The sequence below is a fragment of the Cetorhinus maximus genome, chromosome 8 (assembly GCF_964194155.1).
Source record: "Cetorhinus maximus chromosome 8, sCetMax3.hap1.1, whole genome shotgun sequence".
Taxonomy (NCBI): domain Eukaryota; kingdom Metazoa; phylum Chordata; class Chondrichthyes; order Lamniformes; family Cetorhinidae; genus Cetorhinus; species Cetorhinus maximus.
This window is the reverse complement of record NC_135886.1, coordinates 23,625,378-23,644,606: the sequence shown is the minus strand read 5'-3', so window position 1 is coordinate 23,644,606 and position 19,229 is coordinate 23,625,378. Positions and strand designations below refer to the sequence as shown.

The 19,229-nt window shown below is 45.7% G+C and overlaps 1 protein-coding gene across 1 annotated transcript in view; it reads right to left on the bottom strand.

Annotated features, from left to right (window-relative positions):
- The window catches only part of LOC144683518 (semaphorin-3D-like), a 130,495-nt gene that overhangs the window by 51,541 nt on the left and 59,725 nt on the right, over nt 1–19,229 (bottom strand). The window contains exons 6-7 of the mRNA XM_078546587.1: nt 6,922–7,050; nt 5,091–5,233 (exon numbers count right to left, since the gene is read on the bottom strand). Of these exons, the coding sequence (XP_078402713.1) occupies nt 5,091–5,233; nt 6,922–7,050 (272 nt within the window). The remainder of the gene's footprint in view (nt 1–5,090; nt 5,234–6,921; nt 7,051–19,229) is intronic.

Genomic DNA, 19,229 nt, shown 5'->3' with positions numbered 1-19,229 from the left:
CTCAAGGTCAAGAAGAAATCTATTTCCTATTGTTTTGGCAGAGCATCTCAAACTTAAAGAAATGTTCAGGGTGCTTTGCGTACAATGTTTATTCAGAATACTTACAACATACACAGAAGTCTTTCTCCCCACTAATCCTGAAAGTTATATTTCTGTTTAAAGATATTCTTCCCAACCCATTATACCTGCTGGTTTAGGACCATACCATTATGAAATACCCCACCTGTAAAATTCCTCAGAGTTGCTCCTGCTCCATGTCATTGCTTCACTGGAAGTTGGGTGAACATCACATTTGCGTGCGTAAACCAGATTTCCACCAAACCTCTGGCTAAGTGGTGCCAGCAGAGCAGGAGCAGCTTTGAGGAACTTCCTATCCCATGCCCCTGAAAATTTGCTGGCGACACTGCCAGCAGTTCTATTCAGAGTTTGGCGGGTCAGCACACCATTTGCATAAAGTTACATAAGAGTGTATTTCTTATGCTCATTTGTCGTGTGCATTTGGAAAATCCAGCTCTGTCTTCCACTGGGGCTGCTGGGGAGATGCCCAGACCTCTCCTGAAGACCTCAGCAATCTCCACTTTAGCCTTTTGTGTAACATATTTTTAATTCTCCTTTTCCAGCAGTTGAAGCCATTTCTCCTGCCTGGACTCTGCCTTCCTGTCTGGTGGAGCCCTTTGGTGCTTATCTGAAGGCCAGTGTGCTTCAACTATCTTGGTGTATCTCAACAATATTCCACCTCCCTTCTGAGCTGGAAATGGCCTGGTGTCACAGGGCCTGCAGACAATTACACCCCCTTGGCTTCAATTACTAATTGTATTATCAAGGTTAAGGGTACACAGTGAAGGGCATTGATTGATGAAGTAGTTTGAGTACATATGAAAGGAAGACTCCTGGCCAAGTTGGCCATCAACAAGTCCAGGCAGTGGTCGATCAAGGGGTCGTCCGGCCTGACTGTCTGCAATCTTCTGCGGCTACGTCCGCGACCATATGTCCCAGTAGGAGGAGGATGTGGTGTTCACTAGCACGTTAGAGACCTTCCATGACTAGTGGGCCCGGCGGGGACTGGGGTGCATTGTTTACCCACACAATCACATTTTGATTTAACCCTTGTAATTTTCCTTTGAGGTTTTGCCTTTTGTTGCAGTCCCCTTTAAAGGGGCTGCCCCTTCAATTTGTTCATTTGATCCTTTTCTAATTTGTTCATTTGTCCCCTTTGTTTGTTAATTTGTTATACTCAATAGAGTATAAAAGGAAGACTCCTGCCCAAAGTGGCTATTAACAGGTCCAGCAGCGGGCAATCGAGGGGCTCATCCGATCTGACTGTCTGCCCTCTTCCGCGGCTATGTTTATCTGAGTGTCCCTGGAGAGAGAGAATGCGGTGTCCACTTGAGGCCTTCTGCAACTGGTGGGCACCGTGGGGGCTGGAGTGCATCATCAGCTCCATGAACACCATTTTAGGTTCATTAGTTAAATTTCCCTTGAAAGTTTTATTTTTGTTACGGCGCCCCATCAGGGGCTGTCACACCTTTTATTAGTTTATCTCCTGACGGTTTCTTCAAAAGAGTATAAAAGAAAGACTGTCCACTGGTACACTTGAAGTCTTCTGCGACCCATGTGCACCGCAGGGACTGGAGTGCATCATCAACCCCAAAAACAACAGTTTAATTTGATTTGCTAAGTTTCCTTTAAAAGTTCTGTCTTCTGTTGCAATGCCCCTTTAAGAGGCTGTTAATGAGTTAATTAGTTAATTTGTTCATTTGTTTGTTTTTATTGGTACTCAAAAGAATATGAAAGGAAGACTATCCACTGGTATGCTTGAGGCCTTCCATGATGGGTAGGCACTGCAGGACTGGGAGTGTATCATCACCCCTGGCAATGATATTTTTATTTGATAAGTTTCCATTGAAGTTTCTATCTTTCTTTACAATAATATGAAAGTGCCCCTTCAAGCGGTGATCTGTTTATTTGCTTATTTAATTTTTCTTGTCTAAAGAGTATAAAAGGAAGAATTGTGGGACACTGGGTGGTAGTAGGTAAGAGGCAGATATATGTAATGCTACATTCTGTAAATAAACCAACTATCAAGGAGAGGGTTAGTGCCTAATTTCATACTTCACCATCTGGCCCTAACATCAATAACGGGTGGGCAGAGGCTCCATCCTCATAAAGCTGGCAGGAAACTCCTGGGATAAAAACATAAAATGCTGGAAATACTCAGCAAGTCAGGCAGCATCTGCGGAGAGAGAACAGAGTCAACGTTTCAGGTCTATAAAATGTTGACCCAAATCTTCCGATTATGGGGAGAGGCTTCCAACTCAACTTACATCGCTGATATTTCTTGGGACCTTGAGGAAGTCCTAACGTATGCATATCCACGGTACTTATGTGGGGAATTTAAACTACCGATTGCCCGTTTTACCCTGCCCAGGTTGCTCCATGATTCCAATGACAGTGCGATCAGATGACCAGAATTATGGAGACTTGGTCTATTTGTGCTATACTTACCTTGGTTTTTACATGGATTTACTTAGTGTTTTTTTATAGTAGATCTAACACCAGTATAAAACTAGATAAATCAGCTGGAGTGTCAAAGCACACCATCCTGGCAATAATCAAACCCCCTGCCAGACAGTGCTCACCCCCTCACTCCTATTGAATGGTGCTCAACCCCTGTCACACCCCTCTCTAAACTCACCTTCTGGAATCCTTGGCTTCTATTTAGCCAATGTCAGAAGAGTCCACATTGTCATGGAATGGGGTGGGATGCGTGTGGGGGAGTGGCCTGGCGGTTGGTAGTGATTGAAAATTTTCGTGGGGTGAGGGAGAGGGCTGATCATTGTCGAGAATATTCAGGGACATAGAGAAAGAAATTTAGAACCGGATAGTTTGAAGCAACACTGGACCCCAATTTGAAAATGGCCCAGATCACATAGAGTAAGCTGTCCTCATTGAGAGAAAAATTGGATGAGGTCTTATCGAAGCCTAGTGTTTCACCCAGAACCGCATAATAGTCCAGGGAAAAGTCAATGATTAATGTCAGCTTGTCCAGTCAAGGTTGCAAGTAAATATTCACAGCCCGCTCAATATCCCAGCAAATGTTGTGGGATTTGGGATCAGGATTCAACAACTAAAGGAGATTTCATATCCAAGACTGGATTTAAAAGCTGTCATGATGTTTGTGAAGGTGTCAGCACCAAACATTCCTGAGGGACATGACTGGACAATGCTGCGACCACCATGTCGCCAGTGAAGGGATTGTTTGCAGGACCTCTTTCACATTGTTGTCAATGTCCTGAAGCACATCCTGCACACTATGCAGCGGGGTTGGTGGGGGGTCAACACTACTGGGGAGTGATGGGGGTGGTTCAGCATTGTTGAGGGCGGGGGAGGTGGGGGGCTGTGGTGGGGGTGAGGGGGAGTTAGCAGTTTCGGATTGGCAGCTCCATTTAAAACAATGTGAATCAATGAACTGAAGATAGCTCTTAAGGGGCGCGTCTTCAGTTCATGATGGGAAAAGGGGACTTGGCTGTGGTGTAATTAAGTCCAACAACTTGTCGCCCGACTCTGTTCTTCCCTGCATCCCCACTGGAGCTGGCAGTGCGGGCACACCCTCTCCAATGCTGACTGGAAGATCTGGGCCTTGGCTCTGTTTCTTGCTCTACAGTTGCTGCCTGACCTGCTGAATATTTCCAGCATTTTTTGTTTTTATTTCAGATGTCCAGCATCTGCAATATTCTACTTTTTGATTAGGAAACTCCTGGGCCTGGATCTACAATGCGTGGTTGGGGACCCAACACTCAGGCCACATCACTCTCTTATCTCTATTTTTAAATGCAAATGGCCCAGTTGTCCAGGTAGCAAGCAATGCCAATTAAGTGACTCATCTCAGGACCTCTAGGGATTGGGAGCTGCCTGCCGCAAAGGCAGACGGAAGCCATGGCGGGGATGAAAAATTGATTGATTTCACTGATTGTAGGTTTGGAAGGGGTTGACACCACATATAGCGGAGCAGTGAATGACAGGCCGCAACTTCACGGTTTGCATGTTAGGCTACATTTGTGTTAAATCTTGAAGTTGTGGTCAGATTCAAAAGGGTACAGATGGTGAATGCTGACAGGTCTCCATCAAAAACCTCGCAAATTCCAGAGCATTGCATTTGAAGTACTTTGGGATGCTTTGAACAAATGTGATAGTGTATAAACTGTCTTCTTTGTTTCTTTACCTCTATTGTTATGTTTTCAGTACTATTTATTTCACTCTTATGCTCTTAATTTTCAACTGAACTCTTCCTCTTCTTTCCTGTCAAAGCAGAGTTTATGGAAGTGAGGCTCTGAGAGACTAAAGTAAAAAATATGCTGTTATTAGTCTCTCAGTGGCTGTTCGTGTGATGCAGCCCAAGTCTATAATGGAGAACAGATATGTGTCTGATGAAGTTAAACCTATTTTTGGGCTTGGATGACACTGTAAATTTGAAAAGAAGGTTATTCAGCAAAGCAGATGGTTCTGCAGAAATGGGTATTGAAAGACAATGCTATCATTGACAGTAATCCAGGTTTTTGCTAAAGCTACAATTATTTTTTGCAATTCCACGAGGGAAGAGAATTTTACTAAATATACAAAACTTCAAAACAAAAAATAAGGCATGTTCTGACACTACAGCGTGCCAAATTTAAGGTGACTTTTGTTAAGTGATGGCAGATGATACCCACTTCAAAGTCCCAGAGGTGTTGTATATCTGTATGGGGAAGGCTGTTAGGTGTTGTTATGTTAACACACTATCCTCTCACCTCTACCGAAGACTGGTGAAAGAAAGTCTTCTCACTGTACTAACTTTACTATAAGGTTTTATATGAGATGAGTTTAGGCTGGCTTTACCCAGTTTCTGGTTGAAATGGGCCCATGACTCACATAACTAACTTACAGCAGATTTGATGCAAATTAATATGAATTTTATAGAGGGGCCATGGATGGTAAAGCGGAAGACTTCAGATTAGTTTTACTGGGGGTGTTCTTCTGAGATAAAGGTTTGGACTTCCATTTCCCCACACACAAGAAAAAAATCACTGATAAACATGTTTTTAAAAACCAACCTTACAAACTCTGGCTACTCTGGAGTAAATGGCCTTCTCAGAGCTCGTTGTGTCCAGTGCTGTCTCTCTTAAAAATATATATATTTTATCATCATCTTCATCAGAGGTGTCAGAGATGGGGTACATCCCAATAAACTTGGGGTCTGAAAAATATATAAATGACAAGTATAATGACAGTATTATGCTTAATTTAGTCTAATACCAAAATAAACTTGAAAAATATCGATGCAATATGTAAAACGGAATTAGATTGTGAAAAAATAGTTGCTCTTCCATTGGTTTTCAGCAATCTGGTAGTCATGTGACCATTAATGCATGATATGGTCAAGACAAACTAATTCCCATCCTCAACTCCACTGACATTCTTTGCCTCCCTGCAATTAGGCCCAGCCCAACCATTCCTGGGCCTAGGCAGCAGACCAGGGTACTCAGGCTCCCCATTTACTCCTTCCAGGCTCAGTACATCCCAATAAACTTGGGGTCTGAAAAATATATAAATGACAAGTATAATGACAGTATTATGCTTAATTTAGTCTAATACCAAAATAAACTTGAAAAACATCGATGCAATATGTAAAACGGAATTAGATTGTGAAAAAATAGTTGCTCAGTGCCTGACTCCCCATGATGTACATGTTCCCAAGGTTTAAGCATCAATCAGACTTGCCAGTTCTGCTTACTGATCTCTACATACTTGGCTCTCACTCAGCTTTGGCCACAGGCCCAGTTCTTCTAGGCATGCAGTTATAAATTCTGACTTCCCCACTCCCACTGAGTGCAGTCTTAAATCTTCTTCCCTGCCCAGCCCCAGTACCAAGCCCCAATCTTGTACTATGTTCCAGTTCTACCCTCTACACACAGTTTCTCTCTCACAGCCCAAGCCCTGGGCCTATGCTTGTTCTCAAGTTTGTGTGGTCAGTTCCCCCACCTCCCACTTAATTCTCCTCACAAGTGTCAAGTGCTGGCCCTCTGCTCCCTTCTGTATAAGTTAATTTTTATTGCTCAAGCCTGGCACAAGATCTGATGGGAAGTGAGAGGAAAAAGGAGAGAATACAGGGCATGCAAAAAAAGAAGGAACAGAGAGAGTAGAGAAATTAGGTAAGAAAGAAAGAAAGAAAGAGAGATAAGAGAGGAGAAAGAGAAAGAAACTTAATTCTAGGCTTTGATTTATTCGGGAGAATCAACAAACCTAATAAATACAAATATCTAAACTATGCACAAGGAGAACTTTGTTGCTTCTACCTTCCAAAGAGGTGATTCCCTTTAACAATAAATATAAAATATAAATATAAATAGAGTTAACTATCAGAATTGCATACAATAAATAAAAGCAATGTAACAATAATGTAAAAGTGTTTAAACGCATTCTGAAATGTGTCATTTGCATCTATGGATAATTTATCAGAATTGAGCAACTGGATGAACTAACATGTGGGCAAAGTCTAGCATTCCCAGAATTCCCAGTACTTTGCCAATCTTTAGGCTTTCCTGACTGCACACTGTTGCCCACCCAACAGAAGAGGGAAGTAACTTGCTTCTAAGTCTCTGCTCATTATTAAATACGGGTTACCTACTGGAGATGCGTGAATCAATTTTCTTGAGCTACTGAGAACTCACTATTGGGGTTACTGCTCCAAGGCAGAGTACAGGAAGGCCTCTTCCAGGCAAGTCTGCTTCAGCCTATTGCACACTGTGAAACAAAGCTAACGGTTCAGAACCTGCCATGCAATTTCAAAAGTTTCAGGGACTTTTTCACTGTCAAAGGGAAATTATTGCTGCTTGTCAAACACACTGAATCGATTAACTTACAGCAAGCCTCAGTGTCACATACCACTTAACCAAAGGGGATTGTTGTGTTCTGTGCGGATATACTGGTTTTCCAGGTGATGGATCGGGGAGCGAAATAGAGCTGTGTCTCTCCCAAGAAAGTCAGAGGATGTCCCAGCATAAAGATATTCATCTGAAGATTTAAAAAATGAAATTGACAAGTTTAGTATTTCAGCATTGAAGGCAGAGTTTCCCTCACATCATTCCTAAAGTGTGGTGGCTAGAACTGGATGCAATACCCTAGTTGGGGCCATAGGGGAGAATTTTCTCCCCATTGGACGGGCTGATCGCCGCCCGCGATTGTCTGCGCACCGCCATTTTACGTGGGTGGGCCAATTAAGGCCCGCCCAGCGTGACGTGCACCTGGAAGTGCTCAGCGCTCATGGGCAGGCGGTGGGAGGAGGGGGAGTCGGGGCCTGCGCTCTTTCTTGCATGCACGCGAAAGAGAGCAGAAATCTCCCTGAGGCAGCTCCATGCCTCAGGGAGATTAGGTTCAGTGCAAAAGATGGTGAAAATAAAATTATTTAGACATGTCCCCTCATGTGATAGTGTCACATGAGCTGGGACATGTTTATGAATTTTAATAAAAATTTTTATTTAATTAATAAACCCTTCATGAAACCTCATGCCGCCCGTGGATGAGGTTTCATGAGAAATACGAAGGCCGCCTGGGCTCTTCGCCTGCCCACCAACTTGAATGTTGGACAGGCAGCCCTGACAATTGCTTTAATTAGTCTATTAATGGCCTTACCAGGCCTTTGACAGTTTGGAGGCCACACAGCCGACTCCGGTGTGCGCCTGCCGAATGGAAGATCAGAGTGACACGCGGTCATGTCGGGATGCACGCCCAACGTCACCGTGTGTCATTTTACGTGTTGGCGTGCGGGGCCCGCCCCTGCACGCTGACCAGAAGATTCTGCCCATAGATTCGATGGGCCAAATGGCCTTCTTCTGTGCCGTAATTGGACAGAATTTCCCAGCCCCTCATGCCGGCAGGATCTTCTGGTCCCACTGATGTGAACAGAGATTTCAATGGCTCCCTGGCTATGCCACGGGATTGTGGGGGGCGGTGGGTGGGGCAGGGGGAGGGCTGGAATAATGCAGCCTATGATTCTAGTTTCAAACTTAAACCTCAAGGAGGTGTCTTTCATGCAGTTTGCAATGGAGTCTTGGGCTCCATTTTTTCCTCTCTCCTGTTTTGCCAACATAATGAACTGGACCGAGAATGAATTTTTGCCATAGAAAACACAGATGACAAGAGGCCATTCAGTCCATCACACCTGTGCTGTTACTAGTTCTGAAACTGGTTTAATGTTTAATCTCCAGTATATGTACATACATCTATGTAGCATATCTAATTTTTATGGAGATTTCTTAGTGACCTGTGAACCTGGAGGCATAGGTCGTTTTTTGGCACTCAGCTACTTTGTTTAACAGATACAAGTTAACTTTTACACTGATATCCATAAACCATTCTTATGCGGTAAATCCATTGTGTCGTAGATTTCCATACAGCCTATAAGAGGCTCAGAAATAGATACCCATTCTGTACTTATATTGAACTATGGCATTAAATCCAAGAGTCGCATTGTCTGGACTTATGTCGCTTTACCTGCAATCACTTTTCAATATTATCTTGTGTATACCAGCATTCGCAAACAAGCACTCTTTTCTATGAATGCATTTTTTGGTATGATCTATTTATACCTTGCCTTTAATTGTCTCAAAACAGAAGTGCACTGTTAAAAATCCAAGAGAGACTAGTATGACTATGCTCATATGCAGTAAATGGAAGTTTATGTCTATGATACATCTTATGGCAAGTACCTGGGCTGGAACTCTGTCAGACTAATGGGGTTTCACCCACCAGTTGGAGTACTGGCGGGGAACCCTTGTCTGTTCCACGGGGGAGGCCCAACGGAATCAAATGCCCTACAAGCTTTAAGTGACCATTATTGGGCCTTCCCCATGATTGAACTCCCCAGCGGAGGAAGGCCACTGAGACCTGCTGGCCAGTTAGAGGCCGGCAGATCGTTATGCCCCCAGCACCATCACTCAGTCCACCAGTAATAAAATAGCATTGGCTAAGGATTAAGGATTAGAGAATCATCCACTGAATGAAAGTGTAAGAGGATTACTTGGAAAGAAGAAAGAAAGTCCACAAGCTTTCTTTCTGTGATTTATTTCTTGTACAAGTGCGATGGGCTTTGTGTTTTGTAAAACTGATTTAGAGGATTTCTGAGAGACATGAGGCCAGGTAAATCTGATATCCAAGTAAATTGTAATTTCTGCAAATCACAAAACTTGTGGAAAGGTGGGAAACTAATAGGATAGGTTTGGCCAGCTGCCCTACAACATTTCTGAATTTTGCTTCCTTTATCTTCAATCCAATCCTGTCAGTTACCATCTGGGTAATTAATACGCACATCTGAACTTCAAAATATAATTCACTGGTGAGAAGTGCTTTGGGCATTCTAAGGACATGTACGGGGCATTATAAATGTAAGTATATCCTTTTCGTATTTTTATCTCAGTTGATTCAAAGGGATGGTCTAGGGACCAGAGTTAAAAAATTAGAGCCGGGTCTGTCGGGAGTAAAATTAGGAAACACTTCCTCACACACACAGGGTGGTAGAAGTTTCAAACTTTCATCTGCAATTGGCAATTAAGTTTAGATAATTGTTAATTTTAAATCTGGGTTTGATAGATTTTTGTTAACAAAGATATTACGGGATTTGAAGAAAAAATGGGTATCTGGAGTTAGCTCACAGAGCACTGAATGGTGAAACAGGCTCGAAGGGCGAACTGGCCTACTCTTGTTCCTATGTGCATATACAGAGCGCTTTGGCACATTTTTCTAGTTTAAAGGTGCTCTATAAATGCAAGCTGCTTTTTTACTGCTGTGACAAGAGGCCCCCATGCTCATTTTATTCTACCTGTTAACTTCTCAACGATTTTACTTGTTCACTTTTCAATGCACTTTTTTCTTACAGAATTCTGGGAAGTAAATAACTGAGGTTATTATGAACAGAGACAGTTCACTTATTCACAGATTGGAGCCATGGTGAGTGGGGTGGCCATGAAACAGAGACCAGGATATTCCCCAGTAGGAATGGAGGCGGGAGTTGAGAAGAGGAGGAAGGAAGACAATCTGAAGGGACAGTCACCACTGAAGAGACTCTTTCCCTTCCTGACAACTGGGATTGCAGGGGCATTTGCCCAGAAATTGGTTCTGTGCCCCTCACCCTTTCTCTGTGTAGTATAGGAGTCAGGTGGTTCGGGCCACAAACGCTGGTTAGGTCACAACTGGAGCACTGCGTGCAGTTCTGGTCACCACATTATAGGAAGGATATGTTGGCACTGGAGAGGGTGCAGAGGAGATTTACCAGGATGCTACCTGGGCTGGAGGGTTTGAGCTATGAAGAAAGATTGCATAGGCTGGGGTTGTTTTCCTTGGAGCAGCAAAGGTTGGGAGGGGACCTGATGGAGGTGTATACGATTAAGAGGGGCATAGATAGGGTGGATAGGAAGGCACTTTTTCCATTAGTAGAGGGGTCAATAACCAGGGGGCATAGAGTTAAGGTAAAAGGCAGAAGGCTAAGAGGGGAATTGAGGAGAATTTTTTTCACCTAGAGGGTGGTGGGAGTCTGGAACTCACTGCCTGAAAGGGTGGTTGACTCAGAAACTCTTATAACATTTAAGAAGTATTTAAATATTCACTTGTGCTGCCATAGCCTCCAGGGCTATCGGCCAAGCGCTGGAAATTGGATTAGTGTAATCAGATCTTTGTTGACCAGCGTGGACACGATGGGCCGAATGGCCTCCTTCTGTGCTGTAAATGTCTATGAGACTCTACAAGTCTATGAGGTGAGGTAAATAAAAATAAAAGACAAAAACTTGCACCTGAAGGTGGAAGTTTTACTCTAAATCCTGCCTTACTAGTAAAGATGCAAGAAAACCAGGCAACATGCCTACAATGCACATCAAGTGAGTGTTGGAGTTCTCTCCCACAATTGACTGGATGATTACAACTGCAACAACACTCAAGATCTCGACATCATCTAGGACAAAGCAATCCACTTGATCCAGAACCTATACAACATCTTAAACACCTACTTTCTCCACCACCAGTACGCTGTCGCTGCCATAAATACTATCTATAGGATATACTGCAGCAACTTGCCAAGACTTCTTTGAAAGCACCTCCCAAACCTGTGATGTCTGCAAGCTAGGAGACAAGGGCAGTAGATGCATGAGAAAACCACCGCCTCTAAGTTCTTCTCCAAGTCAGACACCACCTCGTTTACACCATTCCTCCATCATCACTGGGTCAAACCATTGGAACCCCCCTAACAGCACGGTTTGCACTCCTTCACCATATTCAGAATGTAGCAGTTCAAGCAGATGGCTCACCACCACCTTCTCAAAGGCAATGAGCAATGGGCAATAAATGTTCGCCTTGCTAAAGACGCTCATATCCCAAGAATGAATTTTTAAAAATGAGAAGTGGGAATACAGAAAAACCGCAATGGTTACTCATCAAACACAATCCTAACAGAATTATACATTGAAGAGGTTTTATGGGGGCATTAAACTTGAACCAAAGTTAAATCATTATTCACATAAGAAAATCATTGCAGAAAGCTTGCACTTTGACCTTCTGGTGCTCATTGTGTGAACTATGAAGAGTTTGATTTATTGTGGGACAATTTAGTTTTAAAGCTGCAAAAGCTTTTATTTCTTCCCTTCAAAATCAGCTGACATTTATCAAGGGGGGAATTTTCTCCATGTCAGACGGGCTGCGCGAAAGCAGGCAAGGGTGGGCACCCGCGATCAGGTCCATGCCGCCATTTTACAGGTGTGGGCCAATTAAGGCCTGCCTAGTGTAGTTCACGACTCCCGTGCATTGCGGGAGTGAGCGGGAGTGGGCGGGCAGTGACGGGCGTGCACAGACCGCCGGGTCCAATGACGACCCCGCTGCCTGTTTAAATGAAGGCCTGGCAGCCTTGGAAAGGCTGCTCACAATGGCTGGGAGAAGAGCACATCAGAGGGACTATGTGCCTGACGCAAGTCCGGAGGGTAGCAAATCGGGGCAGGCCAGGCCCGAGGATAGGCCAGCGGGGCAGTGTGCCCCTCGTTTTTCCGATGAGTGCCTAGCTGCCCTCCCGGAGGAGGTGGCAGCACGGCGGGAGGTCCTTCTTTAGAGGGACAGGATGTGCCTGGGAGGAGGTGGCCGAGATTGTGAGCTCCCATGATGTGGTGCGGCGCACTTGGGTCCAGTACCGCAAAATATTCAGCAATCTCCTGCGCTCGGGAAGGGTGAGTGCCATGTTGCCTCACGTCACTTAATGCAGCCGTCACCCTTTCCCCCCAACCCCACCCCTGGCAACTCTGAGTAAAGTCACGGCATTGAAACCCTCACGGCATGTATCCCTCGCTGGGTGTGCCAGCAGAGATTGTCCATGCCCAGTTCACCCTGAGAGGGTTGAATGAGGATGTGTTCTGTATCCACAGCACGTGTGACACTGACATCCAGAGTATAGAATGTGGAGTGAAAGTCAAGGGTCTGCACCTGGGAAGCATGTCAAAGTCAGGGTGCTAACATGCTGGGAGGGGAGCTTCCAGTTGGCAGGGCATCAGTCCATCTGCTGGTCTTTGCGTTCCACGTGCTTGTGCCTCCTTGCTTAGCAAGGATACAACTTGTGGTGCCACAGGTGAAGGAGGCAGCATTTGGGTAAAGGGGGGGGTGGGGTCAGCCCTGGCTCCTTTGGGTGAGTGTGCGGCAGCTGCGGGGTGATGAAGAACTGGAGTCCTGCAATGTCCCGCTCTGGCTGGGTTGGCAGGGATGCGATGGGAATTCAGGTGCAGGCTGGACTAATCAATGCTCTTCTTTCCTTTTCAGGAAGAGACTGCACAATGCCTCTGAATGAATGCGGACTGGTGGAGGGCAGGCCCAGTTGGCCATCCTAAAGGCTTTCGAGCAGCAGGCCATGGATCTGGAGAGGCGCCATGCCCCCAGGTCCACCGGTGGTGGTGAGGCTGGGGTGCCACAGGGAGATATGTTTGGCGAGCACTCAGGTCACCGTGTGTGTCACAGAAGCCATGGCACTGCTGAATGCTCAGTGATTGAAGTTAGCAACATGGGTTTATCATTGATTATGGAAGGATGAGCGCATAATGATCCGGGGTAGCGGCATGCACACTGACATTGTCTCCACTGTAACTAACTAAATGTCCTTTTTCTTCCTTTCAGCATCACCGGAACAGGACCGGGAGGAGGAGGCAGAGGGCCCACCTGAAGTCCCAGAGCAAATCCACTCACCAGCATCAAACCATCTCAGCTAGGCAGGCACCAGCACAGATACTAGCACCTCGGTGGGAATTAGATATTCGGTTAGTGTCCCGGGGCACGACGGTGAGGGCACTGCACACTCGCTTGAGGTGCGGGCAGAGACAGAGAGTGCCCTGGGCGCTGGCAGTTGGAGGACAGCTGGTCGGTGGCTGATGATGTGCCTCTGGAGTCGTCCGTGAGGCAGCGAACACTGGAAGTGCAGCAGGGTATGTGGAACGACCTAACGGAGATACGTGAGGCTACGTATGGCATGGTGCTCATGCTGGAGCAGTCATTGTGGAGCATCACCGATGCAATGAGCCTCATGGCCAAGTGCCATGCTTCCTCCATGGAGAGAGTGGTGACTCTCATGGAGAAGCTCCTCCAGGAGAACAATCAGGGCCTCCTGGGGTTGCGCTTGGACCTGCAAGCCCTCACAGTGGCATTGGCCTCAGCTGGTCAGTGCCAGTGTGGGAGATGGTTTGGGTACCAAGTATCCCAGCCTGGTGCCCATCCATCTACGGTGAGCAGGGAGGTCCGAAGCAACCTCATGTTGGCACAGCAGCTGCCTGTCGTCTCTGTGGGCTCCTCTCAGGGCACTGCGGATGAGGGCAGCAGCTCCTCCATTCCTCTGCCAGTGACCGTTGCATCCGATGAGGTTGCAGCGACTGGGGAGAAGCCAGCCGTGGAACTGACCGCTCCCTCCAAGACGGGGCCATCAAATGCTCTGAGGGCCAGAGAACGGCCGCTAAGGTCATCGAGACCAACAGGACAGCAGGGTAAGCAGGCTGTCTCAGATGCCAGTGCCAGCGAGGGGACAGCAACTAGATGCAGCACCCGTAAGGGTAAATTTAAGGCACCTTAGGCACACTATGAGTTTCTCACTAATGCTTTTATGTTGGCCCGTCGTACTTTGTGGAAGACTTGGTGTCATGTCCAATGCCGTTTTTGTTTTGCTTTATGAAGTTACATTTGTCCTCTCAATAAATTTTGACATGTTGCCATGCCTCAGGGTGATTCCTTACTTCTGCAAGTGAACAGGAACCCATGATGTTATGAGTGAGTTGTTTGACATTGAGCTTTATTGACAAGGGTCTTAGTTAATGTTAGTATCCAGGCTGATTTAGCACTCAGGTATTGAGTCTGGAGCCTGCAGCCCTGGCATGTGATGGACCAGCTGAAGGTTCTTTGGGTTAAAGCCTCCCAGGCGTCCCTGCCTCCCTGAAGTATGCCCAGGTCAGCATCTACCCCCTCAGTGTTCTCCTCTGCGCGCTCATCCTCGGACTCACTGTTGGACTCATCATGTGCATCCAGAGCAACTGCGTCTACATCTTCCTTGTCCACTGCATCGCCCCTTTCCAGCGCCAGATTGTGGAGAACGTAACATGCAACCACTATCAGCAACACATGATCTGGGGGGTACTGGAGTGTACCTGCTGAGCGGTCCAGGCATTGGAAGTGCATCTTGAGAAGACCGATGGTTCTCTCCACCACAGCCCTTGTGGAGGCGTGGCTCCTATTGTACAGCTGCTCAGCCTCTGTTCTTGGATGGCGGAGAGGCATCATGAGCCACCTTCTGAGGGTGTCACCCAGCAGCCATCCAACCAGCCAGGCCGGAGTATTGAAGAGCCTCGGCACCTGGGAGTGTCTGAGTATGTAAATGTCATGGGAGCTGCCTGGGTACCTTGCACAGACTTGTAGAATCAGCATCCTGTGATCACACACTATCTGCACGTTCATGGAGTGGAAGCCCTTCCTGTTGACGAAGGCACCGGGCTCACCTGCTGGCGCCTTGATGGCCACATGTGTACAGTCTATAGCACCCTGGACACGGGGGAAGTCAGCAATGGCTGTGAAGCCTCTGGCTCGCTCTATCTGGCTGGCATCGTCCCAGTGGTAGTGGGTGAAAGTCAATGCACGTCTGAATGGAGCGTCTGTAACCTGCTTGATACAAGTGTGGACAGCTGATTGGGGGACTCCACAGGGACCACCCGCCGACTCCTGGAAAGAGCTGGAGGCATAGAAGTTGAGGGCAGCTGTGACCTTTAGAGCCACTGGCATGGGGTGTCCACCCACACAGTTGGCGGAGATCTCAGGGCCTATCATCTGACAGATGGAGGTGACTGTCTACCTTGAGAGACGGAGCTTCCTTTGGCACTGGACCGCAAATATATTGAGGTAGCTGCTTCGCTGCCTGTATACCCTGGCAGCAGGATAGTGGCGTCTTCTGCGGTCCCTTGCACCTTGGACAACTTCTTGGCCCTGCGCCCCTTGTGCCTGCGCCTCTGCTCCCAAAGGTGGCTCCCTGAATGTAGACTCCTGGCCTCCTCCCTCTTCTGGACCTCCCTTCCCCCTCAGAGGAGGTGCCTGTAGTGGAGAGCACAACTCCCATTTCCAGGCGAAGGGAAGGCTTCCTGAAAGCTGCAGGCCCCAGAAATAATTTTTACTGTAGAGTCCTGACCAAGGCTTTTACTCTTGTCCTAGCAGCTGGTATGAGTTTTGAAGTATTCCTTCTCACACAGGCAAGTATATGTAACTTTCGCACTTTAATACCTGAAAGATCACATTTGCGACCCCACTCACCCTCTTATCCTGCCCGTGGATGAGGTTTATACAAATGTCTCCTACCCGCCTGCCCGTTGCGCCCGTGCGACATCCTGAAGATCGCATGGGCTGTGAAAAATCAAACTCAATTGCTGCCTCAAGGGTCTTAACCGGCCTGTTAATTGATGGCGGGCGCGCATCTGAACTTATAGTGCGCCCGCCTTCCCAAATATCGCGATGACGCTCGCCCGACATCATCGCGCGTCAGTTTACATGTGGGCGTGCGGGGCCCGCCTCTGCATGCCGATGAGAAAATTCTGCCCCAAGTCTTTTGTTACGTTGCCAAGTTGTCATTTTTGTGTGGCAGCAAAAATGTTGGAAAATCCAATTAAACCATTGAAAAGTGTTCCAATAATTTAGGAGTCCTGATCATTTCTTGCTTGATTTGTATTTTATGTCAGGTTACAAGTTAGAGGAATTATTATTTAATTTAATAATTGTAAACATCACACTCTCAAATTTTACAAATTTATGGAACCAGGATTATTATCAAGGCAATAAAAAAGGGAAACCAATTAAGGTCACATTTTGCAATCAGCACATTAAGTGTTAAATGTTACCAGGCATAAGCACAGTCATTCTCATTATATGGGTCAAAGACAGAACTGTACTATTGGAGTCTGGGTAACTGGAAAATCCCTTTCGTGTGAGCTGGGAGCAAGGTTAATTCTTCAGAAATTATAGCGCATCCAAAAAAAATATACAACTTGATTACACGCACAGTAGTTTTTCTTTATGCCTTTGAAATATGTGTCCAAAAACGTCAACTAGGGTTCAGTTGGTAAGTGTAACTCTGGTTGGAACTGAGCCACACAGATGAGAAAATTCACTGCTTCGATCCCCTAACACTGTTCAGTTGATTGATCTCAACTCTAACGGTGCACAATTAACATCAGTATCCCTGAGCTCAGGAGGAGAAAATCAGCCAAGGTTTTCACTTCTCATCTGTATATAGCGACCAGTGGAAAGTTAGCCTGGGTGAGATTCAGGTGAGGACAAGCAAATTGTTTCCATTGATAGGAGATTTAGTAGCTAGAGAACACAGATTTAAGATAGTTGATCAAAGAGCCAGGGGGGAGATGGGGGAGATAGTTTTTTTTGTGTCTGAAAGGATGGCAGTAGAGATTTGGGCAGTAGTAGAGACTTTCAAAAGACAGTTGGATATAATCTTGAAGAGGAGAAACTTGCAGATCTTGGGGATAGATCACCAAACCAGACCATTTATAATCTAGGCATTCTACTTCTCCCTGAGGTGACCTCCTGACATTGTATCCTCAGCATCACCAAGATCGCCTACGTCCACCCAAAGTGCCCTTCCTTTTTTTTCTTTTGGAATGCATGGACGATTTGTTTAAGTGCACGGCCCCTTTAAAAGTTTTTGCCTGGCTGTGCACGTGCAGTAACTTAAAAGGGATGACTTGTGCATGGCCTGTTTGGGAGATTTCAGGTTGTTGCACAGCCACATGTTCGCACTGCTTAGAGGGAACACTGCTTCAAACTCTTTAGCATCGTAGGTTCCACCCCTGTGTCAGTCCATCTGCTGCTGAAACCTTTATCCATGCCTTTGTTACCTCCAGACTCAAATATTCCAAAGCACTTCCGGCTGGCCTCCCATCCCAGAAACTTAAGCTCATCCCAAATTCTCTTCCCTGTGTTCTAAGTCCGGTTTATCCATCACCCTTATTCTCACTGGCCTACACGGGCTCCCAGTGCGGCAACACCTCCAATTTTATACCCTCATTCTCGTTATCAAAGACTTCACCTCTTCCAATTCTCGAGCTTCCTTCAGCTTCCAAGATTTCTGCACTCCTCCAATTCTGGCCTCTTGGACATTCCTGATTTTCTTCACTCCACTGTATCTTCAGCTGTCTCAGCCCTAAGCTCTGTAATTCTCTTCCTAACATCTCCATTCCTCCACATCTCTCTCCTCATTTAACATGTTCCTTAAAAAGCTCTCTCTTTGACTAAGCCTTGGTTACCTGCCCTAATATCTCCTTATGTGGCTCGGCGCCAAACTTTGTTCAAGAATCATTCCTATGAAGTGCATTAGTTGGAGTGGGACAATTTGGATAAATTGTATGAAGTCCCAGCAAGACGTGATGTGGTGAATGGCCTCCTTTTGTGCTGTATCCTTCTTGCACATTTCAAATTTTAATGACCCCCACCACTGGTGACCATCCCTTCAGCTGCTCTGGCTCTAAGCTCTGTAGTTCCCTCCCCAAACCTCTCCACCTCTCTATCTATCCTCGTCTAAGATGTCCTTAAACCTTTCCAGTTTCATCTGTCCTAATACCTCGGTGTGTTTGCTCATCGCTCCTGTGAAGCATTTTGGGACATCTTACTATGTTAAAGGCGCTAGATAAATGCAAGTGGCTGTATGGCACTATAATAGAACAAGTCTTGGCTGAGATGCTCCCTCCAACCCCCACGAACAGATAACCTACAGATACTCACTGCCCAACCTACAGGTAAAGAATGGACCACTTGGCTGAGATGCAAAGAACATTGGCTGAGATGGTACATGTAGAACTGAAATAAATCCATTCACTGAATCAAGCTATTTCTGTTACTGGCAGCAATGATTAGCTTCAAGTAGCTATGACTAGCCAAAAATATTCAGATCAGAAACACAGCAACATTAACAGCCAGAGGAGCGGCTAAACAGCACCAAAGAAATTCTTTGTCACTTAAAAAATGGAACATGGAGTTCAGCGGACATAAAGTTGCATTTCCCCAGACAGTATCCCTGAACTTTCAAAGCAAAATCCCACAAAGTTCTTCCTTTACCCTTTCGCTCGTGAATTTATATGACTGCTTTCCATATGCAGAATGTTTCAATTATTCACTTAGTTTTGTGAGGAATTTCCTTCCCATTATAGCCACATGTTTCTCTTAAGCCCATTTGGATACAAAGAGGTTTTGCCAACTCAGTTTGCAAATTTATTAAGCTCTGTTTAAGATGGAAATAGCATATTCTTTGCGCATCGGGAGATATCACGGTTTGCAATAATAGCAGTCAGAAACTAAATATGTTTGCATAACCTTGCTTTGCTATTTCAATGGAAATGCTAAACAGGTGAATTCTTCCATTAAAACAGGAGGCAGGAATGTTATAGAAATGTGTTAAGCAGGCACATGGTAATTTTTTAAAAAATCAGCGTAAGTCAGCTACTGTAATTTATACAAACTTGTCCACTCAGTTAACTTTCCCTATAACAAATAACAACATAAAACACAATGGCTAGGGTTTCCACTTTGGGTGCAATCAATGGGGTGAATATTGTCACTCAGGGGTTGGGAATCCAGCAGGTGCTAGTTCTGGATTTTGAGCCCAATGGCATGTTATGAACACTTCCACTGCTATTTTAAGAGATCCA